This window comes from Pristiophorus japonicus, chromosome 2 (genome assembly GCF_044704955.1).
Source record: "Pristiophorus japonicus isolate sPriJap1 chromosome 2, sPriJap1.hap1, whole genome shotgun sequence".
Taxonomy (NCBI): domain Eukaryota; kingdom Metazoa; phylum Chordata; class Chondrichthyes; family Pristiophoridae; genus Pristiophorus; species Pristiophorus japonicus.
Genome location: NC_091978.1, coordinates 158266833 through 158292615, shown reverse-complemented (window position 1 = coordinate 158292615; position 25783 = coordinate 158266833). Strand labels below are relative to the sequence as shown.

At 42.0% G+C, this 25783-nt stretch overlaps 1 protein-coding gene across 8 annotated transcripts in view; it reads right to left on the bottom strand.

The window, feature by feature from the left end:
- fryl (furry homolog, like) overlaps window positions 1–25783 on the bottom strand; it is a 693453-nt gene that overhangs the window by 117629 nt on the left and 550041 nt on the right. For all 8 annotated transcript variants that reach the window (XM_070870121.1, XM_070870109.1, XM_070870094.1 and 5 more), the window contains 6 exons: window positions 22072–22242; window positions 21038–21178; window positions 9916–10119; window positions 7060–7221; window positions 5187–5261; window positions 1499–1675 (listed from right to left, as the gene is read on the bottom strand). In XM_070870121.1, coding sequence (XP_070726222.1) covers window positions 1499–1675; window positions 5187–5261; window positions 7060–7221; window positions 9916–10119; window positions 21038–21178; window positions 22072–22242 — 930 coding nt within the window. The remainder of the gene's footprint in view (window positions 1–1498; window positions 1676–5186; window positions 5262–7059; window positions 7222–9915; window positions 10120–21037; window positions 21179–22071; window positions 22243–25783) is intronic.

Here is a 25783-nt window from a genome sequence, read left to right as displayed (position 1 = left end):
TCAGCTTGTCTCAGGTTGCCTTACAATAGAAGGCCCAAGTGAGATTGGGAATATATGCAACCATGACCATGCTCTGGCAGTCTGCTGGAATACCAAGACAATGTACCACGTAGGCCCGCTGCCATTTTAGTTAAAATGTGAGAAAATACACTGTAGATAAACTAATAGCGTGTATATCGTAGCGTTCAGTGTAGTCACTGTTATTATGTAGGCAAATGCAGAAGTTAATATGTACACAAGATCCCACAATTAGCAATGAGTTAAATGACCAATTAGTCTGTTTTGCTGGCGCAGGTTGAGAACTTCCCCACTCTTCTTCGAATAGTGTTATGGGACCTTGTACATTCACCTGAATAAGCAGTTGGGGGCCTCAGTTTATTATCTCATGCGAAAGACGGTACCTCCATAAGTACAGAGCTCCCTCAGTATCGCATTGTAGTGTCAGCTCTGATTATATGTTCAAACCCTGCAGTGGGGCTTGAACCCATGACCTTTTGACTCAGATGTGATACCACTGAGTCAAGCTGACACGAGGTATATAATCTTAAAATTTAATCTAAGCTTGTTAAAAAGCAAATCCAGAAAAAAAATTCTGCATGCAAAGGATTGTAAGAACGTGGGATGCACTGCCCCAGAAGGTCATAGATGTTGAATCAATCAGAGTTTTTAAAAGTGAAATTTAATTAGGAAGCAGATGAGCCAGAATTTCCTCCAGCTAAACACTGAGAAGACCAAAGCCATTGTCTTTAGCCCCCACCACAAAGTCCATACTCTTGCCACTGATTCCATTCTCCTGCTTGGCCCTGCCTCAGACTGAACCAGACTGTTCTCAATTTTGTCATCCCATTCGACTTCAAACTGAGCTTCCTACTCCACAACCCCTCCATCACAAAGATAAACTACTTCTACCTCCATATCATCACCCAACTCCATCCCTACCACAGATCATCTGCTGGTGAAATCCTTATTTATGTCTTTGTCACTCCAGACTCCTTCTTTGGCTGACTCTGAGACATTTTTCTATGTTAAAGGTGCTATATAAATTCAAGGTGACATTGTAAAGGTATTAACGGATATGGAGAAAGGATAGAGAATTGGGATTAAAAGGAACTGCTATGGCCGACAAAATGATGCTTCAAGTTCATATGGTTGAAATCTTCAAGTCACTTTGCACAGTGGACTTTTATTCTATTTTTGATTTATGTCTTTTAAATAAATACTTGAAGTTCAGGTCACCATCTTTTTGTTTTACTAAATTTCAAAAGGGAAAATAACAATCACTTTCAATGGGTTCCAAAATTGTAGTCCAGAGTAATTTATGTTTTATAGAATCTGCAAGACCTTTCTATTGCTTCAAGACCAATAAAAGTGCAACTTTGCTATAATACTGCAATGCCATTTTCCTTTTGTGATACTTAACTTGATGATCATGTCCTTGGTGCAATACAATAAAAGATTGTGTGGTTTGCCATCTTAAACCACTGTAGAAGTGCCTTACCTCTGCATCTTCCAGTTCGACATCTAAGAAATCAAAATCCTTTAACACTCCAAATTGCTGTTCACTGTTAGCATCCTCCACTGGTACCTCCTCTTCTCTGATTGGATCTTCGGTTGTAGAGATTAAACTTGTCTGTTGTTCTGCAATGTCTAGGTCTTCACTGGATGAAAATACAACCTAAAAAATAGCGTTTTGCAATTATACACCGACATATCATACATTTGCAAAAATATATTTCTACATGAAACATTTTTTCCAATCTTTAGGCCTCTTGTGCCACCCTTCATTGTCTGAGGCTGGATACGTGACCAGCTCCTAAATCTGTACCAAAGATATCCTATACCTGGGTACCAGGAAGTGTGTAACAGGAACCTAGATTGCTTTCTTTCCCCAATTTACCTTCTCCTGGGCAATTACATGGACTGGCAGAAGTTGTATTTCAAGTCTTAATGATATTTTGATTTATAAGCTTTGTCAATGGGACTGAACAGATTAATTTGAACTGAAGATTTCTTTATCTTTATTTACTGCATTAATAAAAAAGAAATGAAAATATAATTGGGTTCAAATACTAAATAAATCTGGAGGAGTACAAAAAAGGAAGGAGGCTGTGATAAGGAATCTTAGCAGTCAAGGACAAGGGATGTGTGGATAAAAAGAGAGGTTATAGTGGTGAGCGGAAAAACTGTTGGATATGTAGCTAGTTTCTTTTGTGCCAGGGATAAAGCAAGTAGGGAATCATTAGTTTTCCACATGCCAAGGTTGCAGTGTGGGTGGATAGATCAATGAAGAGACCAGGAGAGAAGCTGGTGGAGGTGGTTATCCACACAAGAATAAATGATAAGAAAAAGGGAGAAATCCAAAATTTCCAAAATTAAGTTTCGAAACGCTGCTTTCAAGTTGATGGATAAATATTGTAAAGTTAAGTTTTCAGTGCCACTGCCAGTCTATTAATTAGTAGAATTATAGGGGTGAAAGATTGGCCAGCTGGTTGGGGCAGGCTAATGGCTTTTGTTTTATAAATAGCTTATAATGCTTGTGGGGTAATCCTGGCTGGTCACAAAAGAGGGATTATCTAATATAGATGGAATGAAGGATTTTTAATAAATATGGAAGGGGAAAGGAGCTGTCCTGTAACAATAGGACATTGAGAGAAACAAGAACATTTGTGTGGCACTGGCAATAGTAACGAGATTTACCAGGCACTGGAGAGATGCTACAGCATTGGTAGCTAGCAAATAGTTCCGACATTTTTTAAAAGGGAAACAAATCGGATCCAGGTAACTACAGACATATGTCAATATTGGGTAAAATAATTTAAACAACAGCAAGAAATAGGTTGGAAGCTTGTCCATACAGTAGTAGTTTAACAACTAAACAGTCAGCATGATCTAGGAAAGTTCTGCTTGACAAATTTAAACTCTTTTACAGACATTACAAAAATGAGAGATAATGGAAATTCCTATATGTTGGAGTTTATTTAGATTTCCAGAAGGCATATGACAAAGTCCCACATGAAACATTTCTAATTAAACTAATACCCATGAGAATCCAGGGTAAAATGTGGAACTGCATTACAAATTTGGATTTAAAAAATCTGGGAAATAGTAATTGAGAGATGCGTGACATCAAATTGTGGGAGTTGCTGAATAGTGTATCGCAGAGATCAGTGCTTCTCATGTATTTCTATCTTTATAAATTACCTGGGATAGAGAAACCAATTGCAAGTTTGATAAGTTTTTAGAAAACACGGAAATAGGGAGTGCAGAAAGGATGGAGGATACAGTTGAATTTTTGCAGAGTATTTAGATTTGTTATGCAACTGAGTAGATAAATGTCATGTGAAATTTAATACCGGCAGTCACCCATTCCCTCTCTGCCAGCACATTCTTAAGCTGCGGGGTGACCACCTCTAGAAACATGCCATCCACAAAGTGACTGCAGCTACCATCCAAGCTCCAAAACACGGAACTCGAGCTGCTCTAGCTGGCGACACTTCCAGGAGTAGTGGTGAACGGTTGTTTTTTGGACTGGAGGATGGTATACAGTGGTGTTCCCCAGGGGTCAATAGTAGGACACTGCTTTTCCTGACATATATTAATGACTTAGACTTGGGAGTACAGGGCATAATTTCAAAATTTGCAGATGACACAAAACTTGGAAGTATAGTGAAGTGAGGAGGATAGTGCTAGATTTCAAGACAACATAGAGAGCCTGGTGAAATGGGTGGACATGTGGCAGATAGAATTTAACACAGAAAAGTGAGAAGTGATACATTTTGGTAGGAAGAACGAGGAGAGGCAATATAAACTAAAGGGTACAATTCTAAAAGGGGTGCATGAACAGAGTGTCCTGGGGGTATATGTACACAAATCTTTGAAGGTGGCAGGGCAGGTAGAGAAAGCAGTTGAAAAACATACGGGATACTGGGCTTCATTAATAGAGGCATAGAGTACAAGAGCAAGACAGTTATGATGAACCTTTATAAAACACTGGTTCAGCCTTAACTGGAGTACTGTGTCCAATTCTGGGCACTGCACTTTAGGAAGGATGTGAAGGCCTTCGCAAGGGTGCAGAAAAGATTTACAAGAATGATTCCAGGAACGAGGGACTTCAGTTATGTGGATAGACTAGAGAAGCTGGGGTTGTTCTCCTTAGAGCAGAGAAGGTTGAGAGCAGATTTGTTAAGAGTTATTCAAAATCACGAGGGGTCTAGATAGAGTAGATGGAGAGAAACTGTTCCCATTGGCAGAAGGGTCGAGAACCAGAGGACACAGATTCAAGGTGATTGGCAAAAGAACCAAAGGCGACATGAGGCAAAACTTTTTAATGCAGCGAGTGGTTAGGATCTGGAATGCACCGCCTGAAAGCGTGGTGGAGGCAGATTGAATGGTGTCTTTCAAAAGGGAATTGGATAAGTACCTGAAGGAAGAAAATTTGCAGGGCTACGGGGAAAGGGCGGGAGTGTGGAACGAGTTGAAGTGCTCTTGCAGACAGCTGGCACGGGCTCGATGGACCAAATGGCCTCTGGCCTCCTTCTGTGCTGTAACCATTCTATGATTCTTTTCTATGATTTCATCTTCCTCCCTTATGTACACATTGAGTATGCTCCAAGGGTCGATACTTGGCTCTCTTCTTTTCCTTGCCCTTTGACGACATCATTATTAGGCAGGTCAGCTTTCACATGTATGCTGATGATAACCAGCTTTACATCTCTACCAACTCTCTTGACAGTGCAGGCATTACTGTGTTTTCTGATTGTTTAGCTAATAAGTCCTGAATATTTGCAAGACCAAAGACAATTTGATTGGTTACTGCCTAAGACTCTGCACCTCAGCACCCAACATCCTCCCTATCTCTGCCAGCTCCCTTAGATTGATTCTAAATATGCGCAGTCTTGGTATTAAGTGTAACTTTCTGTTGAAATTCCAGTGGCAGTTGGATGCTACGTTGCGCAAGTTAAAAATACTGGAGGGGTAAAGTCAATGGGCAAAGTCTGTTCTTGCCCTTGTTTTCTCCTGTTGTTCTTATGAATAAAATGGTTATTCGGCTCCTTCTAAAGACAGAAGATACAACTTTTAAAAAAACTATTGTAAAGCTATATTCAAACAAAAGTTTGATTTAAAAATAATGTACAGTACTGTTAATTGGAAATATATTTTAGAAAGAATGAAAAAGTTGAACTTACTGATGGATTCTTTGGGAGACCAACTTCTTGGCCACAAAGTGAGAGTACATTCATTAATTTCTCTCTTGTCCTCCTCTAAAATAAAACACATAAATGTGTCAAGAGAATACAAATGCAAAAATATTTAAAACAAAAACTTATGAAATCAAACTAAAGTACCTCAAGCTTTGAATATGATGAAATTACATTTTGAATATGAATAGGCTACTTCACTAGCCTGTACTTTAATATATATATTATATATATATTTTTGAAAAGACAGCATAGCCTGAGTCAGAATGTGACCTTTTTTTAAAAATAGCTCTACATCTGTTGTCAGACCATCCCTGTTCTCTGATGGTGCTGCACAGCAATATCCATTACTGAAGACTCCCTCACTGTACAGTAATAAAATAACTGTTGATTACATGAATGGAAGTGAGGGGATCCAGAGAAAGAAAAATTGTTGAATACATCATGTAAACTAATGGATCATCAGGTGATAAACAACAGATCTTCTGTGAAGTGTCTTGGGACATTTTTCTACATTAAAGACACTATATCAATGCATGCTGTTGTCATCATAGTATTTGTACAGCCCAACCAATTTGGGGCAACATATAAATCTGTACTTTAGCTCTGATTAATTTTTAAATTAATTTTTGGTATATGTTTGTGTTCATGGAGGAGCGTGAATCCTAGAAAATGAAATTTTATCCAGTTCAGGCATCCAGTGTCAGTAGCTAACAACTCCTCGGTCAGCTATAGCATAGGTTAAATGCAGTGTAAAGTTCCCTCTCCTCTGCCCCAATATCTACATCACAAGCTCTGAAGAGCACCCCCCTAGTGCATTAGCATCACCTTCCATTTCCCACATCAGCTTTGAATAAGATTGCCAATTCATGCTGAATTATGAATTCTAAGTTTTGTCCTATGGACTCAAGCCTTCTAGGAACTCTGCTGAAACTTCCCAAAACTCATTTCATGCAGGTCCCTGACAGCCAGTAGACAGGGTACCTTTCATCATGTGAGGCTGAGTTGGATTCCAAGCCATACAATTTTCTAATATTCAAGAAAACATTTCTTCAGCAATATATAATGTAATGGATAATAATTATTTAGGGTCACTTTTAAATGTAGGCTATGGTGCACTTCTATTCAGTTACTTTCTGACCCCAATTTACAGGCTTTCATTGGAAATGTTAGAGACACTGCATCTGTGACAGATTTGATAGACACTGCACTTATGATAAACATTGGAACTGTGACAGGTATAATTGTGTTAATTACTCTTGCCGACCTGGAGAGGTGGGATCAGTTGGGTTATAGCTACATTAGAGCAATCTCAAACTATTACTGTTTTGTTTTAAAATATCTGCTAGAGAGACAAGAGTACATTATAACCCAATTAATGTTTTTATTAAGCAAAGGCTGATTGGCATAATTAATCTGTAAATATAGTACACTTCTTTTAATTACAAATTTAACGAAGCATTAAACTGGAATTGCAATATTACAGCTATTTTACGGTATTACAATACCAATACGTCAATAGGAGAAATAATATTTTACTTTTCAATATAAATAAATCGACCTGAAGTATATATTTTTATGTGGTTACAACGTAAGCCATTTATAATTGACTCATCAGCCTAGTTTCATTTGCTAGAAATAGTTGTCTATCGTTTCGTGTAAACCTAGAAAGAGCAGAGAGGGGACTTTGATAACGGAGTTGGAGCTTGCCTGGTGGAATTGCTGTGCAGCCTAAATCTTCAGTATATTCAGACAGACCAATAGCCTCATCCGGATAAACCAACATTTTTAATGCACTGGATTTGGGAAGGTATGACTTTTCCAGACTAACTGAGTTTGCTTTAAGTGGAGTCCACTGTACCTGGGATAGCTGTGGCCTTTTCCAACTGACGGGCACTAAGGCATTTGAGTTAGACCCTGATGATGTAGAAGAAGTACTTCGAGTGACGGCAATGACTTTTGGCTTTCCGTTTCTGCATGCAGCACTGTGCTGGTCACCATACTTCTGTCCTATAATTGGTGTCTGTTAAAATCAAAATGGCATTAAAGTAAAATCAGCACGCTAGACTTACAGAAATGGTTTCAGTGAACTTTCTCTGCTGAACACACAATGACCAACATTCACATTCCCAAGGTAATGGTTGATAACTGTTTTGCGACTGGAAGGCTGATTCCAGTGAGTTCCACAGAGCTCAGTACTCGGTCCCTTGTTTTTTATAGTTAATATTAATGATTTAGACTTAAATGTAGGGGACATGATAAAGGAGTTTGCAGATGATATAAAATTTGGCCGTGGTTGACAGTGAGGAGGAAAACTTTAGACTGCAGGAAGATATCTACAGACTGGTCAGTTCGGCAGAAAAGTGGAAAATGGAATTCAATCTGGAGAAGTGTGAGGTAATGCATTTGGGGAGATACAACAAGGCAAGGGAATACACAATAAATGGGAGGATACTGAGAGGTGTGGAGGAACAGAGGGACCTCCCAATGTTGGGGAAGTCCAGAACCAGGGGTCACAGTCTGAGGATAAGGGGTAAGCCATTTAGGACCGAGATGAGGAGAAACTTCTTCACCCAGAGAGTGGTGAACCTGTGGAATTCTCTACCACAGAAAGTAGTTGAGGCCAATTCACTAAATATATTCAAAAGGGAGTTAGATGAAGTCCTTACTACTCGGGGGATCAAGGGTTATGGCGAGAAAGCAGGAAGGGGGTACTGAAGTTTCATGTTCAGCCATGAACTCATTGAATGGCGGTGCAGGCTAGAAGGGCTGAATGGCCTGCTCCTGCACCTATTTTCTATGTTTCTATGTTTCTATGACCTTGGAGTATATGTCCACAGATCCTTAAAGGTAGGACAGGTCGTTAAGGGAGTTAAAAAGGCATACGGAATGCTTTCCTTTATTAGTCGAGACTTAGAAGACAGGAGCCGGGAAGTTATGCTACAACTGTATACAACACTAGTTAGGCCACAGCTTGAGTACTGCATACAGTTCTGGTCACCACACTGCAGGAAAGATGTGATTGCACTTGAGAGGGTACAGAGGAGATTTACGAGAATGTTGCCAGGACTGAAAGATTTTAGCTATGAGGAAAGATTGGATAGGCTGGGATTGTTTTCTTTGGAACAGAGGAGGCCGAGGGGAGATTTAATTGAGGTGTATAAAATTATGAGGGGCCTAGAAAGAGTGGATAGGAAGGATCTATTTCCCTTAGCAGAGAGGTCAATAACCAGGGGGCTTAGATTTAAAGTAATTGGTGGAAGGCTTAGAGGGGAGATGAGGAAAAGGAATTTCACAGAGGGTGGTGGGGGTCTGGAACTCACTGCCTGAAAGGATGGTAGAGGCAGAAACCCTCATCACATTTTAAAAGTATTTAGATGTGCACTATATTAACGACTTGGAAGAGGGGACTGAGTGTAATGTAGCCAAGTTTGCTGACAATACAAAGATGGGAGGAAGGGCAATGTGTGAGGAGGACATAAAGAGGCTGCAGGAAGACATAGACAGGCTAAATGAGTGGGCAAGAATTTGGCAGATGGAGTATAATGTTGGAAAGTGTGAGGTTATGCATTTGGCAGGAAAAAAATCAAAGAGCAAGTTATTATTTAAATGGAGAAAGATTTCAAAATGCTGCAGTACAGCAGGACCTGGGGGAACTCGTGCATGAAGCACAAAAGGATAGTATGCAGGTACAGCAAGTGATCAGGAAGGCCAATGGAATATTGCCCTTAATTACAAAGGGGATGGAGTATAAAAGCAGTGAAGTCTTGTTACAGCTGTAGAGGGTATTGGTGAGGCCACACCTGGAATACTGCATGCAGTTTTGGTTTCCATATTTATGAAAGGATATACTTGCTGTGGAGGCAGTTCAGAGAAGGTTCACAAGGTTCATCCCGGGGATGAGGGGATTGACTTATGAGGAAAGGTTGAGGAGGTTGGGCCTCTACTCATTGGAATTCAGAAGAATGAGAGGTGATTTTATAGAAACGTATAAGATTATGAGGGGGCAGAGAGGATGTTTCCACTGGTGGGGGAGACTAGAGCTAGAGAGCATGATCTTAGAATAAGGGGCTGCCCATTTAAAACTGAGATAAGGAGAAATTTCTTCTCTCAGAGGGTTGTGAATCTGTGGAATTCGCTGCCTCAGAGAGCTGTGGAAGCTGGGACATTAAAATAAATTTAAGACAGAAATAGACAGTTTCTTAAATGATAAGGGGATAAGGGGTTATGGGGAGTGGCAGAGAAGTGGAGCTGAGTCCATGATCTTATTGAATGGCGGAGTAGGCTCGAGGGGCCTTATCCTACTCCTGCTCCTATTTCTTATGTTCTTAAAGAGCCGTGACCTACAGGGCTATGGACCTATTGCTGGAAGGTGGGATTAGGCTGGGTGGCACAGATACGATGGGCTGAATGGCTTCCTTCTGTGTCGTAATTTTTCTTCTGTGTCGTAATTTTTCTATGATTCTATGTAAGCTCTGCAACTGTAGACCTCCAGTGCAACACAAGGGCAAAAGCTTTAACCAGACTTTTCAGTACTAACACAGATGTGTGCTATAAATATAATACTGTAATATACAAAATAAAAAATTTCAAAGAAGAAAGATTTAATTGATCTATAGTAGGACACTGACAAACAATGGCTAGGGTGATCACTGTTAATGATTTTTATCAACAATAAGCATCATTATTTTAAGCCCCATGAACAGCAGTTGCATACCTCAGAGATGTCAAAATGGAAGTCTAAAGTCTTTCCAGGCAATTCTTTTGAAGCATTGTTCCAAATTTTTGTGAAGGAAATTTCAGGAGATGTCGAGGAATCCCCTCCATAATTTGATCTATGCACCTCATCCGGCACAACAAGGCTGGCTGAACGAGACACCACCAATTTCAGAATGTTAAGTGCTTCCTTCCAGTATGGGCTCTAAATAAAATAAATAAAACAATTATTGTACAGATAGACTCAGAAAGCTGACTTATCCTGTACAAGTTGCCAATAGACAATTCCAAAACAAGCTAAAACTTGATTACAAAATGTGATTGCAATATAAAAAAATTGTTAGCTAAGAAATGTGTGACCTAGTTCATTTTGAGACTTTATGGCTCCAGTGGGGTTAAGAGAACAGTATTACATTGGTACAAAAGCAAAGTACTGCGGATGCTGGAAATCTGAAATAAAAACAGAAAATGCTGGAAATACTCAGCAGGTCAGACAGCATCTGTGGAACGAGAAACAGAGCTAATGTTTCAGGTTGGTGACCGTTTGTCAGTCCTGACAAAAGTTCATCGACCTGAAACGTTATCTCTGTTTCTCTCTCCAGATGCTGCCCGACCTGCTGAGTTTTACACTGATGACTGATCGATAAGGTTTAGGCTGCACCTCACACAATGATAAACCAACCTGAACATTGAACCTTACCTTCTTACAGTTACTTAACTGAGGTGGCAATAGCAGCAGGCTAAAGTTATGTCCTTGCACTGATTTTGCAGGTGTTAAATTAAAACTGATTCTTTGGTGGGATAACTACTTAAAATAGGACCTGATTTTATGGAGATGCATGGGAACTGAGAAAGACTTGCATTTAAGCAAATGAGACAATATCAAGGCTATCAATTCCAAAAATGAAGCATTATTATTAAAATAAAAAGTGACCGTTAAATAATCAGACTGCAAAAGAGTTTATGTGCTGCAATTCTTGGAGGGTGACACTGATTTTTTCTTTAAATAAAGCATTTCCTGTCTTCCTTGCCCTCTGCTTTCTCCCTATGCCATACATTGTCCATGACCTTGTTCCCAAACTTCGGACACCATTGATTGGAGGTACTGATGGTTAACTTTCCCTCTGAGTCTCTGCCCAATCCTGTGAAAAACAACATGGTCTCTTTTCATCTAGCATGACTTCAAATTAAAAATCAGCTTTTGGGGAATCATGGGCATGAAGCTGATATCATCACTCCATGAACAATGTCCTGTGTTCCAAAATGATAGGCCACCCCCACGCCACGGTTTTAAAATCAAATACTCCCGCAAATTTACATGTAGGTTTTTATTATGTTCTTGTTACAACAATGAGCCAAAGTGAATGTATCTACAGTGTGATGAAAAGTTAAAACTAGCTTGTATTTCCTCCTTTTTAAAAAAAAAATGCAATACTTTTCTAAATTGAAGATTTTATATTTTATTTTGCTGAATAAGTAATACCCAAACAAACCACACATAATACAAATTAACTGGTGAAATTATTCTGAGTAAGATCAGACCAAGATAAATAATACGTAGATGACTATTTTTTTTAAATGATAAAAAGGTTGTGAAATGTAAATTTCACCCTCTTGTGTTCAAAGCTCTATTTGTTTTCTGCAAGTATTTTTCCACATTTGCACAAAATATTCTTCGAAATGTGAAATGTTTCCTTCATCAATGTCTGCTGGACATTCTGTAATTTAACAAATCAAAATTGATTGCCTCCACACTCAGTCCATTGCTATGACCCTATTCAATTTATTATTCCCTTTGGCAACTACATGCACTCAACGGACAGTTGAAATACCATCCAAATCCTTTGAGTTAAATGACCATGGAGGTCAACAGCAAGTCCAAATATCATCCAATTATTTACTGGCTCTTTGAATAGCATTTTATGTACTGCTACTAATGGGACTAAAGGCTGACAAGTCCCCTGGATCTGATGGCCTGCATTCTGCGGTCTTAAAAGAAGTGGCTGCAGAGATAGTGGATGCATTGTTTGTGATCGTCCAAAAATACCTAGATTCTGGAAAGGTCCCAGTGGAATGGAAAACTGCAAATGTAACGCCCCATTCAAGAGAGGAGGGAGACAGAAAGCAGGAAACTATAAGCCAGTTAGCCTAACATCTATCAATGGGAAAATGCTGGAATCCATTAAGGAAGTAGTAGCAGAACATTTCGAAACTCATAATACAAAACAAGCAGAGTCAACATGGTTTTATGAAAGGGAAGGGAGCAAGGTCCTGTGGGGAGGAAGAAGGAAGGAGGACAGTCGGACTGTGTTTGGGCTCAAGTTTCGGCCTTCCCTTAGAACGGCGTACCTCCGAGAGGCACACCTTTTTCGTCGAACAAAAAATACACCTAATGCCTACCTCCGTATTCTCCGATGTTTGTCGGGCCCGTTCTAGGTCGCTGCGAGGAGCTGCCGGCAGGGGGGTGGGGTTAGCTCACAGCAGCACATTTAGTTCCTGCAGCCCTGCGCATGTGCGCTGCAGCATGTGCGCATGCGCAGTGGGACACAAACATTGGAAAGGTAGATGAAGAATAGTGCTGTTTGCTTTTGTGGAGCTGTGCAAAGGCTTGTGAGTGATTTTTGTTGATTTTTTTGTGCCTGAAGGAGTGCTTTTAGCAGCAATGTGGAAGAAATCACCTGCTGAAATCAGTGAGTGCTGTTTGTTGCTGCTAAACTTCCAGAACAAGTGCTGCATAGGTGCATGCAAAATAAGGACCTTGTGTTTTGAAAAATCAGAGTGTCAATTCAATACAGCAATGGAACAACATCCACCAAGAACAAAGAATTTCTTGCATAAGGAAGTGGAGACATTAGTTAACGTCATTGAGCAGAGATGGCAGGGGCTGGATACCAGCAACAGAGGTCACACAAAAGTGGTACCTAAAGAAATGAAGAAATCCTGGAACCAAGTTGCAGAAGATTACTGCGCAGTGGTGCATACCAGGAGAACTGGAAGCCAGTGTAAAAAGAAATGGCACGACCTTGGTCAAGTAGTTAGTGTAAGTAATATTTTCATTTTTCTATGGAATCTTAATTGTAAATGTCTGTATATGTCCCACCCTGCAGAAAGACACACTCTGTAAAAAGTTATAATTTAATCTTTGCAGAAGAAATTGGCCCACAACAAAAGGGAAAGAACTCGAACAGGTGGAGGCATGCCAAATCTGCATCTCCTGACACCCTTTGAACAGAGGGTCACTGGTTTGATGAGTCATACATAGAGTAAAGCAATCAGTACAGCACAAGCTGGGCCAGCAGGCGAGGAAGAGGGTAAGTCCTGAAAATGCATCGTGGCTCTTCAAATCAACCTGCTGCCTGACCTGCTATGTGTGAGAGTACTCATGCCACCCATCCTGCCCCCTCCTGTGCTGCTAAACATTTGACTGTTCTGATATATTTTGCAGAAGATGATGCCAATCCTGAAGATCCAGAAGAACCAGATGCGGATGATCCAGACCAAGGGTGGTTGCAGGCGTGGACTGAAATGTCTTCAGAGGAGACCTTGGAACTTAATATTTATGAGCCCACATCAACGGACATCAGTGTTTCAAACCCTTGCATAGGTTCTGGTTCCACCTTCCATGGTTTCACAGATTGCGACGTTGCGGGTCCCAGTGGTGCTGCTGGGGTAATGCAGCAGTTTACACCCACTGCCCCACCAGGGAGCCTGTGCCTCCCACTGGAGTGGTGCCGTGAGGCAGACCCAGGCAGAGGAGAAGGAGAATCGAAACACGTTCTCCTGAGATGCAGCGTGCAACAGATGTGGCTCAGGTTGTGGCATTGGGTGTGGAGAGCAATGACCTTACCCGATCACTCATGGGCAGTGTCAGTGCAGTGGGTAAAGAGGTAATGGTACTGACGGGAGAAATAGCAGTAATGACACAGGAAATGAGGGAGGGAATGTCCGAGGGAGTGCAAGCGATGACACAGGTCATCAGGGAGGGCATGCAAGTGACGGCACAGGCCCTCATGGAGGTAGCTGCTGCAATAAGGACAGCCCGGCCAATCAAATTGCATCCCCATGAAGAAGTGAACATTCACCGAGATGTGGATGAGAGATGGCTGCAGCCTTTCTTTGCTGCTTTTGTTCTTGTTCTTGATGTAACTGGAGTAACTTTTTTCAAATTGAAATTGATTTGTAAGTTTTGTAATTTTACAACTTATAAGTGATCTTAGGGTTTTTAAGTGATCTTATACTGTAAATGTTCTCACATTTTGTAAGTTATTTAATTTTGCACCTAAAAAGTGATCTTGAGTGTAAGATTTTTCACACTGAAATTGTTTTGTAACTTTACAAATTTATAAGTGATCTTAAAGTTTTTAAGTGATCTTAAAGAGTCATATTAAAAAGTAAAGTTTGATACAACAAATATTTTATTACACTAACGTGAACTTTTCAATAAAATATTTTTTCATTAAAACTGAATCATGTTACAATAACACAACACAACATAGGAACAACTCCAAAAAATAAACATGTCCGTGCGCAACAGTTGTCGCAGAGCCTTCAGGCATCAGTAATTGAAGCGTTCGTGGATGAGCTGCTGGTACAGGGCTCGAGCAATCGTTAAAGCATGATGGACCGCCCTCCTCCGACCTCGTACTCCTGCATCAGGCACTTGCATGTTTTCCTGATCGTCGTCATCATCCTCATCCTGCTCTTCCAAATTACTATCATCAGGCACTCGCCCCTCATGTGGGTCTTCTGGTTCCACTACCAGCTCCTGCTGCCTCATGATGGCTAAGTTATGCAGCATGCAGCACACAACAGTGAACTGATCGCCAATCTTAGGAGGGTATTGCAAGTGGCCTCCGGAATGGTCCAAGCATCGGAAACACCGTTTTAATATGCCAATGATCCTCTCTATGATGCTGCGCGTCGCAATATGCGACATGTTGTACTGATGGTCAGCTTCCGTCCGTGTTACGCGTAGGGGCATCATGAGCCAGGTGGCGAGGCCATACCTTTTGTCTCCCAGTAACCAGCTCTACCCTTCTGGCTGCTGCTCAAACATGTCAGATATAACGCTGGCGCGTCGGTGAACACATCATGAGTGCGGCCAGGGTATCTCACATCGACTGACATGATGCTCTGCTAGTTGTCACACACGAGCTGCAAATTAATGGAGTGCAAACCTTTTCTATTCCTGTACTGCTTGCAATCCTCCACAAGGCGATGTGGGTACAATCAATGCAGCCCTGTACCTTTGGGAAGCCAGCATTCCTGGAGAAGCCCACAGCACGGTCATGCATTGCTTGGCCGGTCATTCGGAACTTGATGAAGTCATTCCTCCGCGCATACAGTGCAGCCGTGACCTGGTAAACGCAGGCATGTATTGCACGTTGGGAGATGGCACACACATCTCCAGTTGTAGCTTGAAACGATTCCGAGGCATAGAAGGAAAGTGCAGCTGTAATCTTCACTTCAACAGGCAAGGCAGTTGGCGTTTTGCTTCTCGATGTAAATCTGCTCTCAGCAATCACAGATTTCACCGACAACTTCTCTGCGGAAACGCAGCCTTTTGACGCAATCAGCCTTGCTCATGTCCAGGTACGAACGCCTGGCTCAATATTGCCGATGTGGGTAAGGCCTTCTGCCCATCAGCCTACGGGCTATGACGTTCCTGGTGCGGTGAGCTCCAAACAATTCTCTCATATGCAGTGAATTGATAGAGAACCATTGGTGTTGATAATGCAGCACCCATACTTGAAGTACAAATTAAAGTTTAAAATGTGCTGGCTGGCTGGCTGTCCCTTCCGGTGCTTTGTACGTCTTCCCTATCCCTTGGCCGAACGGCTGAACGGCCGAATTCGTCTTCGCAGCTTGGAGCCTACTGCTGCCGGGCTATTCTGACCTCGCTCTCGCCTCACGCCGCCCCTATCCCCTGACCGAACGGCCAAACTCGTAAACAGCTCAGTGCCTGCTGCTGCTGCTTCAGACAGGTAGGAAAATTTAATTTCTTTTTTATTTGATTTATTTATGATGGCTCTTTATTTGTAGAAGTGAAGTGTTAAATGCTTGTAAAATTCCCTAACTTCACTTCCCCCCCCCCCCATCTCTTGTTCCCTGCGCCTAATTTATAAAGCGTAGGCAAGGTTTTTCTGAGCATACAAAAATCTATACTTACTCCATTCTAAGTTAGTTTGGAGTAAGTTTTCGCTGCCTAAACTTGCAAAACAGGCGTAAGTGGCTGGACAGGCCCCCTTTTGAAAAAAAACGAATCTAAAATGAAACTATTCTAACTCACTAGAACTGGAGCAAACTAAATGCCGAGAATTGCAATTTCTAAGATGCTCCATTCTAAACTAGTTGCCTCCAAAAAATATGAGCAACTCGAGCCGAAATTTGAGCCAAAATTTGTGTCTGTATGTATTTATTGGCACATGCAGCGGAGCCTGGTCTCCAGTTGTCTTGGATCCCCTTGCCACTGAACCAAGACCGTGCTCCATCAAGTCCGTGTGGTAGTGGGTATGCAACGACCACCCACACTAAAAGAATTCACACACAGGCATCTTCCACCATTTAAAATGAGTTCATCAGTCAGCTGAGTATTAATTTTTAGCGTGGAAGCAAGTCATCCTCGACCCTGAGGGACTGCCTATGATGATGATGACGTCAAAAGGGAAATCATCTTTGACAAATTTATTAGATTCTTTGAGGATGTAATGAACATGGTGGATAAAGGGGAAGTAGTAGATGTAGTGTATTTGGATTCCAAAAGACATTCGATAAGGTGCCACATAAAAGGCTACTACACAGATAAGAGCTCATGGTGTTGGGGGTAATATATTAGCATGGATAGAGGATTGGTTAACTAACAGAAACCAGAGAATCAGAATAAATAGGTCATATTCCATTCTAAACTAGTTGCCCCCCAAAAATATGAGCAACTCGAGCCCAAATTTGAGTCTGTGTGTATTTATTGGCACATGCAGTGGAGCCTGGTCTCCAGTTGTCTTGTAACTAGTGGGGTGCCAAAGGAATCAGTGGAGGCTCAGAGGGATTAGTTAGGGCCTCAACTATTTACAATCTATATTAATGACTTGGGACATAGAAACATAGAAAATAGGTGCAGGAGTAGGCCATTCGGCCCTTCGAGCCTGCATCACCATTCAATACGATCATGCAACCTCAGTACCCCACCCCTGCCTTCTCTCCATACACCCTGATCCCTTTAGCCGTAAGGGCCACATCTAACTTCCTTTTGAATATGTCCAACGAACTGGATTCAAGAACTTTCTGTGGCAGAGAATGCCACAGTTTCCCAACTCTCTTGGGTGAAAAAGTTTCTCCTCATCTCGGTCCTATATGGCTTACCCCTTATCATTAGACTGTGACCCCTGGTTTCTGGACTTCCCCAACATCGGGAACATTTTTCCTGCATCTAACCTGCCCAGTCCCTTCAGAATTTTATATGTTTCTATGAGATCCCCTCTCATTCTTCTAAATTCCAGTGAATATAAGCCTAGTCGATCCAGTCTTTCTTCATATGTCAGTCCTGCCATCCCGGGAATCAGTCTGGTGAACCTTCACTGCACTCCCTCAATAGCAAGAATGTCCTTCCTCAGATTAGGAGACCAAAACTGAACACAATACTCCAGGTGTAGTCTCACCAAGGCCCTGTACAACTGCAGTAAGACCTCCCTGCTCCAATACTCAAATCCCCTCACTATAAAGGCCAGCATGCCATTTGCTTTCTTTACTGTCTGCTGTACCTGCATGCCTACCTTCAATGACTGATGTACCATGACACCCAGGACTCGTTGCACCTCCCTTTTTACTAATCTGTCACCATTCAGATAATAATCTGCCTTCCTGTTTTTGTCACCAAAGTGGATAACCTCACATTTATCCACATTATACTGCATCTGCCATGCATTTGCCCATTCACCTAACCTGTCCAAGTCCCCATGCAGCCTCTTAACATCCTCCTCGCAGCTCGCACTGCCACCCAACTTAGTGTCATCTGCAAACTTAGAGATATAACATTCAATTTCTTCGTCTAAATCATTAATGTATATTGTAAATAGCTGGGGTCCCAGCACTGAACCCTGCGGCATCCCACTGGTCACTGCCTGCCATTCTGAAAAGGACACGTTTATTCCCACTCTTTGCTTCCTGTCTGCCAACCAGTTCTCTATCCACGTCAATGCATTACCCCCAATACAATGTGCTTTAATTTTGCCCACTAATCTCGTGTGGGACCTTGTCAAAAGCCTTTTGAAAGTCCAAATACACCACATCCACTGGTTCTCCTTTATCTACTCTACTAGTTACATCCCCAAAAAACTCTACAAGATTTGTCAAGCATGATTTCCCTTTCATAAATCCATGCTGATTTGGACCGATCCTGTCACTGCTTTCCAAATGCGCTGCTATTACATTTTTAATAATTGATTCCAGCATTTTCCCCACCACCGAGTGTAATGTAGCCAAATTCACTTACAATACAAAGATAGGTGGGAAAGCAAGTTGTGAGGAGGACACAAAGAGGCCGAAATTGCCCCCCGCCCAAAATGGGCATGCACCCCGTTTCTATGGTTTTTACCACCGCGGTGGTTGAGGTTGCCTCAAGCGAAATTCTGCTCTTTGTTTTTCTCCCCGCTCAGATCCGGAAATCGCTCTTAATGGGGGCGGATATGCGGCGGTGACAACACTAGAGGGGTGGAAGTTGGGGGGGGGGTGCGGAGTGGCCATTATTAAGGAAGCAGTAGTGGGAGATTTGGAAATACATGATTCAATCAAGCAGAGTCAGCATGGTTTTATGAAAGGGAAATCATGTTTGACAAATTTGCTGGAGTTCTTTGAGGACGTAATGAGCAGGGTGGATAATGGGGAACCAGTGGATGTAGTGTATTTGGATTTCTAGAAGGCATTCGATAAGGTGCCACATAAAAGGTTACTGCACAAGATAAAAGTTAACGGGGTTGGGGGTAATATATTAGCATGAATAGAGGATTGGCTAACGAACAGAAAACGGGGAGTCAGGATAAATGGGTCATTTTTCGGTTGGCAAACAGTGACTCGTGAGGTGCCGCAGGGACCGGTGCTGGGTCTTCAAATATTTACAATCTACATTAATGAGTTGGATGAAGGGACCGAGTGTAATGTAGCCAAGTTTGCTGATGATACAAAGATGGGTGGGAAAGCAAATTGTGAGGAGGACACAAAAAAATCTGCAAAGGGATATAGACAGGCTAAGTGAGTGGGCAAAAATTTGGCAGATGGAGTATAATGTGAGGTTATCTACTTGGGCACAAATAATAAAAAAGCAAATTATAATTTAAATGGAGAAAAATTACAAAATGGTGCAGTACACAGGAACCTGGGGGTCGCTGTGCATGAAACACAAAAAGTTAGCATGCAGGTGCAGCAAGTAATCAGGAAGGCAAATGGAATGTTGGCCTTTATTGCAAGGGGGATGGAATATGGAGGTCCTGCTACAACTGTACAGGGTAATGGTGAGGCCACACCTAGAGTACTGTGTGCAGTTTTGGTCTCCTTATTTAAGGAGGGATATACTTGTATTGGAGGCAGTTCAGAGAAGGTTCACGGGGTTGATACCTGGGATGAAGGCATTGTCTTATGAGGAAAAGTTAGGCCTTTACTCATTGGAGTTTAGAAGAATGAGAGGTGATCTTATTGAAACATAAGATTCTGAGGGGGCTTGACAGGGTAGATGTTGAGAGGATGTTTCCCGTCATGGGGGAATCTAGAACTAGGGGGCATAGTTTCAGAATAAGGGGTCACCCATTTAAGACGGAGATGAGGAGGAATTTTTCTCTGTGAGGGTTGTGAATCTTTGGAATTCTCTACCCCAGAGAGCTGTGGAAGCTGAGTCATTGAAAATATCCAAGGCTGAGATAGACAGATTCTTGGACGATGAGGGAGTCAAGGGTTATGGGGAGCGGGCAGGGAAGTGGAGTTGAGCCAGGATCAGATCAGCCATGATCTTCTTGAATGGCGGAGCAGGCTCGAGGTGCCAAATGGCCTATTCCTGCTCCTATTTCTTAAGTTCTTATGTATATATTTTCAACTAAGGATGTATTCCAGTGACAAGATAAAAACATACAAGGTGAAAAGAAATATTGCAGAACAAACAACACGCTTTATAAAAAGCCAGAATGCTTTCATTTCTCCTCCTGCCAGCCTCAAGTTCATTGCATCCCAAAGGTTGACTCTTTAGAAGCAAATCAAAGCAAAAAGCAAAATCCCCTTTAAGGTATACATTTTGAAATGTGTGTTGTTTTGCACTGTTCCCCCATTGCCATAAATGCGGAATTGAAGTCATCCTGAAGTAACAAATCTATTTTGTGAAAAAGCACTATACTTAAAAAACAGTTGTCTGTGTTCATTTTTAGGATATTTTAATCCTCTGTGGTTTAGGCACTCACAGGATGGAAATATTTCATGACATGGCACAGATTTATTTGAAAGGCAAGAACTTGTGTCTCAATGTTTGAGATTTCTTTAAACTAGAAGATGGCATAAAACACCAAATGATCCCATGTATGAACTCTCCAATTAAAAATCTTACATAATATTAAAATGTAATAAACACATTTTGCTTTCTAAATACAATTTTCATAGGACTACAATCATACAACACAAATGAAGCAAAGCTATAGTATAATTTAAATATTCTCAAAAAGACCTGCAAACTTTATGTCGTTTTTCGACTATGGCAACTAACCTACTCTGAGGAACTGAGAGGTATATAGATTATGGACTTTGGTTTTTATCTTATATGGTGAAATGCTGCATTGTTGCAAGGTGCTTCTCCCGTGACTGAATCTCTAGTTACAAATTAAAAGTTTTTTTCATTCTGGCTGAAACTATGAATTTGTGTGACAAAGCTACAGTTGGATATTGCAGAGATATTTTATTGGTTAAAAAAAAGTCTGTGTAAATCTAAATATTCATTTTTCATATACTTCAGTAGTAATATGCTCTTATGCTCCCATTTTATTTTAAAAGATTATAAGACAAGAACTTCAACAATTATAATTTGCTCCAGATAGTTGTACCACACCTAACAAAGGAAATAACCTTCAGCACAAGATTATTTCATTATGACTCACCTGCACATATTTCCCAATGATTTTCATGATCTCCAAATTGAATTGTTTTACTGGAGCTCCAGACAGGTCAATATGACTCAGAAGGCTGTAGATAATTTGTAGTAATGACTGCTGCATACTAGTTAGGCCCTTTTCTAATAGCTGTGGAGATAAATTATATATAGAGATAATACCTTTACAGACATTTGTGTACATTTATGCACTAAAAATAATCATAGAAGCATTTAAAAAAATCTATTTTAATTAATTGCTAGCATCACGAAACATGAGCAGAGCTGATGTCACAAACATCAGTTCTATATAGTGAGTTGTGGCTTGCTAAATTCTGCCGTCATGCATTTTGCTTCTAAATTTTAAGTCAAGTTATTAGATCTCCTTTAGTTTTGCTCACAGAAAGTCACGGCAAGGTGAATTTCCCTCAGAGTGCATTATAGGTACAGGTACAGGGATTTGCAGAGTCTGGAGTTCATGACACTCCATCCAGTGATAGAGGTGTGCAGTTGTAGGTGAAATGTGTGTCACAGAATGGTGATCCCCAAATTACAGAGTGCAAATTTAATATCCATTATTTTTATAGTTCCAATACTGCAGGACAGCAAATAGTGGATGCAGAAAGGTAGGTAAATTGTATAGAATTGAAAGAAATAAGATTTTCATTTCCCCACTAAATGTAGTGTTTCAGTCATTGTGATGGAGGTTACATACATTGAAAGTGTGTGATCTGAAGGAAGTTGATAAATATAGAATGCAATCATCAGCAAAAGGGTGTGAGAGTGTTGGATGATAAATGGCGAAAGTAATTGCTGAGAAGATAGAGATAGAGAACAGAGCTCTGGGAACCTGTCAATTAACTGATAAAGAGTGACATGATGAATCATCAATTTCAGCACAGCTGTGTAAAGAAGTCCTGGGTCTTGACCAACAACAGCCAAAAAGTAATTTAAAAAATATACAGATTAGTAATTCTTCCATGCTTCCACCTAGTCATCCTCTACAAATCAACATCTCAAGTAAGTAGACAAAAAATACATTACCTCAGCTAAGTAAGTGACCAGGTTTAAGGTGATATCTGAGAATGCATCATGGAGGTATCTGCAAACCACATTAATCCAATTTGCACTGTCTCGCGAATAACTGTGTGTGCTATAAAGGCTCATCATGTGAGCCAGGTTGGAGAGTGTGGCTGTCTTTTCTTCTGCACAGACCTAAGGAGCAAATAATACATGATTCAACTGCAAAACACAGTATGTACAGACATTAACCTATTTTATTGCTTGAAAACTTTGCTATCTGAATACAATGTGAACTATTTTAGCTTAGCATTTTTGTAGCAGCAATATGTCAGTGAAAAAATATTGTGAGAAAAAATCTTGCATCATTGCTGCTATAATGGGTCTGCTGGGTTTTTACCCCTTTTCTTTTGAAGGTGTTGACTTGTGCTGGGCCATAATTCCACACAGTTCAGTGAAACTAACAACTGAGCCATTAATGGAGTAGAGTTTTTTTTTAAGCATAAGACCAAGTTTGCAACTTCAGTGAGGGGGTAAAATTTTGGAAAGATGACAACATTCACTATCTTCCCTTTTGAGTTATCAAAGTCGGCAATCAATCCAGTTAGCATTAAGAAAGTAAAATTTTGCTGATGATTTGAAGAATCATATTCATTATATAATATAAATAAAAGGCAATTGGCATTATTTTCCCATACAGTTTACTCTTATTTTGAAATTGATTAATTCAAATGATCTGACAATTCAAATGGAAATTGTGCGAGAAAATCCTCCCTTAGAAAATTAATTGAAATGTTCAGATGAGAAAAAAGCCAAGAAGCAAACTATCATCTTGGTTTTCACTGCGGGGTGGGCTGGGAGAAAAATAAAGCTGCTGGTGATTAGGGGCTTGAAAAATGCCAAGTGTTTAAGTGGTGTTACTATCCTTGTCACCTACAGAAACAAAAACATATGGATGACTGGTGTTCTTTTTGAGGTCTAGCTGCATCACATTGACTGAAGCACAACATCGCAGAGCAGAACTGTCCTCAACTACTGGGCTCACATGAAGTGCCGATGTTTAAATGTGACTGAGCTAATATTTCCACTCTCAAAACATGATCATGATCCAGCCAATGGTACTGGTGTGATTTATGTATTGAAACAGCATTACAAGAAATATTTGGTCCAAAAAGTGATTGTTGCGCATTATGCTTTCATGCACTTAAAAAAAATTTTTTTTTTTTTAAAAAGAAGTTCTGCAGTCAATCCACATGTTCTATTCCCATGGAAGCAGCCAACAGCAGAATCCATTGGCAACTGCTTTCGATGTAAATTTACCAACAGAGAAAGCAGCCACATCTGACATAGTCGAGGGTCCCACATGGAGACCAAGGGGCTGAAATTGCCCTCCGCCCGAAACAGGCGGAACTACCGATTTCAAAGGGTTCTATCCGCCCCAATGCAAGGGACGGGCAATCTGGAGAAATTCCGAAGAAATTCAGGTCTTGGTGGTTTTTTTTGCAGCGAGGGCGGAAGTAGTCTCATCATTGGGGCAGAAGTGGGTCGGAGTATCCGCCACTAGCGGAGCGGAAGTGGGGCGGGTCGGAGTGGCCGACGCTCCAAGTCATCAGCTGATGACATCATCGCACTGGCGCGTCACACCGTCCCTCCCTTTCAGTCAAATGGGAGGGTTGCTGCGAACTCTGCAGCCATTTTATTGGAAAACACTGCGCCACCAGGGAAGGTTTCGGCCAGGCCAACGGCCTGGCACCCAAGAAGGATGTCAGGCTGCCTGTTGGTGGCCCAGCCGAATCTACGGCCATAATTGTGGGACTGATCTGGCAGTCAGACGACAATAAAAATAAAATGGAGTCACTGGCAGCACCACCGCCCCATTAAGAGCGGCCGCGCCACCAAGCCACAAAAAGGATACCGACAGAAAAAGCTGTCTGGGGCACCAATTGGTGGTGGCGCCACTCGCGCAGGACAATTCCGGAAAAGGCCAATTTCCCGCGGGGCAATTTCAGAAAGAGGGGTCACCGCCGGTTGGTAAGGGGTCGGTGCACGACGCGATGCTAAAACAGGCAGGGCAGTCCCTTCCACTGCTGCAAAACTCGAGGGCAATATCCAAAATGGCGGCCCCCTCCGCAGCGACCAGTCCGCACCGACCTGTGGCCGCCACTTTCAGGCGGCCATGGGCCTGATAGAAAGGGGCAATTTTGGCCCCCAAAGCTACAAAACTCTCAACTCATGAGTTCTCTGTTATGACTTCCAGCAGACATGAAATTTGAATCAATTGTGGGCATTGATAAGGAGGTTCTTTGTCAAGTTACTGATTCTGTGCAGAAGGATGCAACTGCTAATGGCAGTGAGAGTGAGGAAGAGGCCTGAGTGGATCCAGTAAAAAGATGGAAGTAGCGGAATCAGTTCCTCAGAGCCCTGCCCCCAATTATGTGTGATTGCTTATGAAGTGGCGAACAACTGATGGAACTTTTCGCTATGCTAAATAGGATTGCCAATTTTGCAGTTTGATGTGGAGTTTGAAATGGCAGTGGTTTTTACTCAGAACACTCCCAGCGATACAATAGGCCCTATAAATAGGACGCATTTATTTGTACTGCCAAAATGGCTGCCATGCTCCACCCTTTGTTTTTCATTGGTCCCCTTGGAGGATAAGCCACACCCTGAAATTTCACAGGAATGTGTACCTGGAACTGTCCATCCCAAGATCTCACTGACTTTGCAAATTGTAACTCGATCCACTTTGACTTCCTGAAGTGACAGAGGATAGAGCTCCCCAGAAGACAGCAAGGGCCAGCCAAAGTGCCTTACCCCAGTTCAAGTGCATGCCTCCCCCAGCCAAAGTGCCTTACCCCAGTCCAAGTGCATGCCTCCCCCAGCCAAAGTGTCTTACCCCAGTCCAAGTGCATGCCTCCCCCAGCCAAAGTGCCTTACCCCAGTCCAAGTGCATGCCTCCCCCAGCCAAAGTGTCTTACCCCAGTCCAAGTGCATGCCTCCCCCAGCCAAAGTGTCTTACCCCAATGCAAGTACATCCTCCCCCCTGCCACCCGCTCACCCCCACCATAGATGGGGCATTGTGTACAGATTGTTAACAGGTTTATTGGGTAGGAACTGAATAGTGAGTGTGTCATGACTTCTGGATATCATCCATTCCAACGATGTCCCTTGTAGGAGGGTTGGAAGAACATGATCAGTCTTCCTCGAGTTCCCTCTCTCCCCTCCGACCCCCATCCGTGTCTCTCTCTCTCTCCTCCAGTCTCTGACTCTCTCCCCCCACCCCCAGCCTCTCCCTCTTTCTCCTCCCAGCCTCTCACTCTTTCTCCCCCCCATCTCCCCCACTGCCCCCAGCCCCTCTCTCGTCATCGGGCCCAGGACCACCGCCATTGGGTCCAGGCTGGCCGGGGAGGGGGGGGCGGGGAAAGAGAGTCGGAGCCTCAAGTTCTGCTTCTCGGCACCACGTGCATGGAATGATTCGGCCAGGAGGTGGGGGCGGAGCTTGACAAAGGGCAGGGCTTGTCGCTTGTCAGTCAAAAAAGTGCAGTCCGGGCCGGGGGGGGGGGGTGTTGGACAGACACCTAGTCGTCAAAAAAAGTGCGGTACAAATAGTTACATCGCTATAAATACTGCAGGGGCCTGGTGCCCAAAGGCGGCTCAGTGCGTGGGTGCACTGTACTTCCAGTTGGGTGATCGAGACGAAAGGCAGAGTGAAGATTTTGGATCAGGGAGGAGGCAG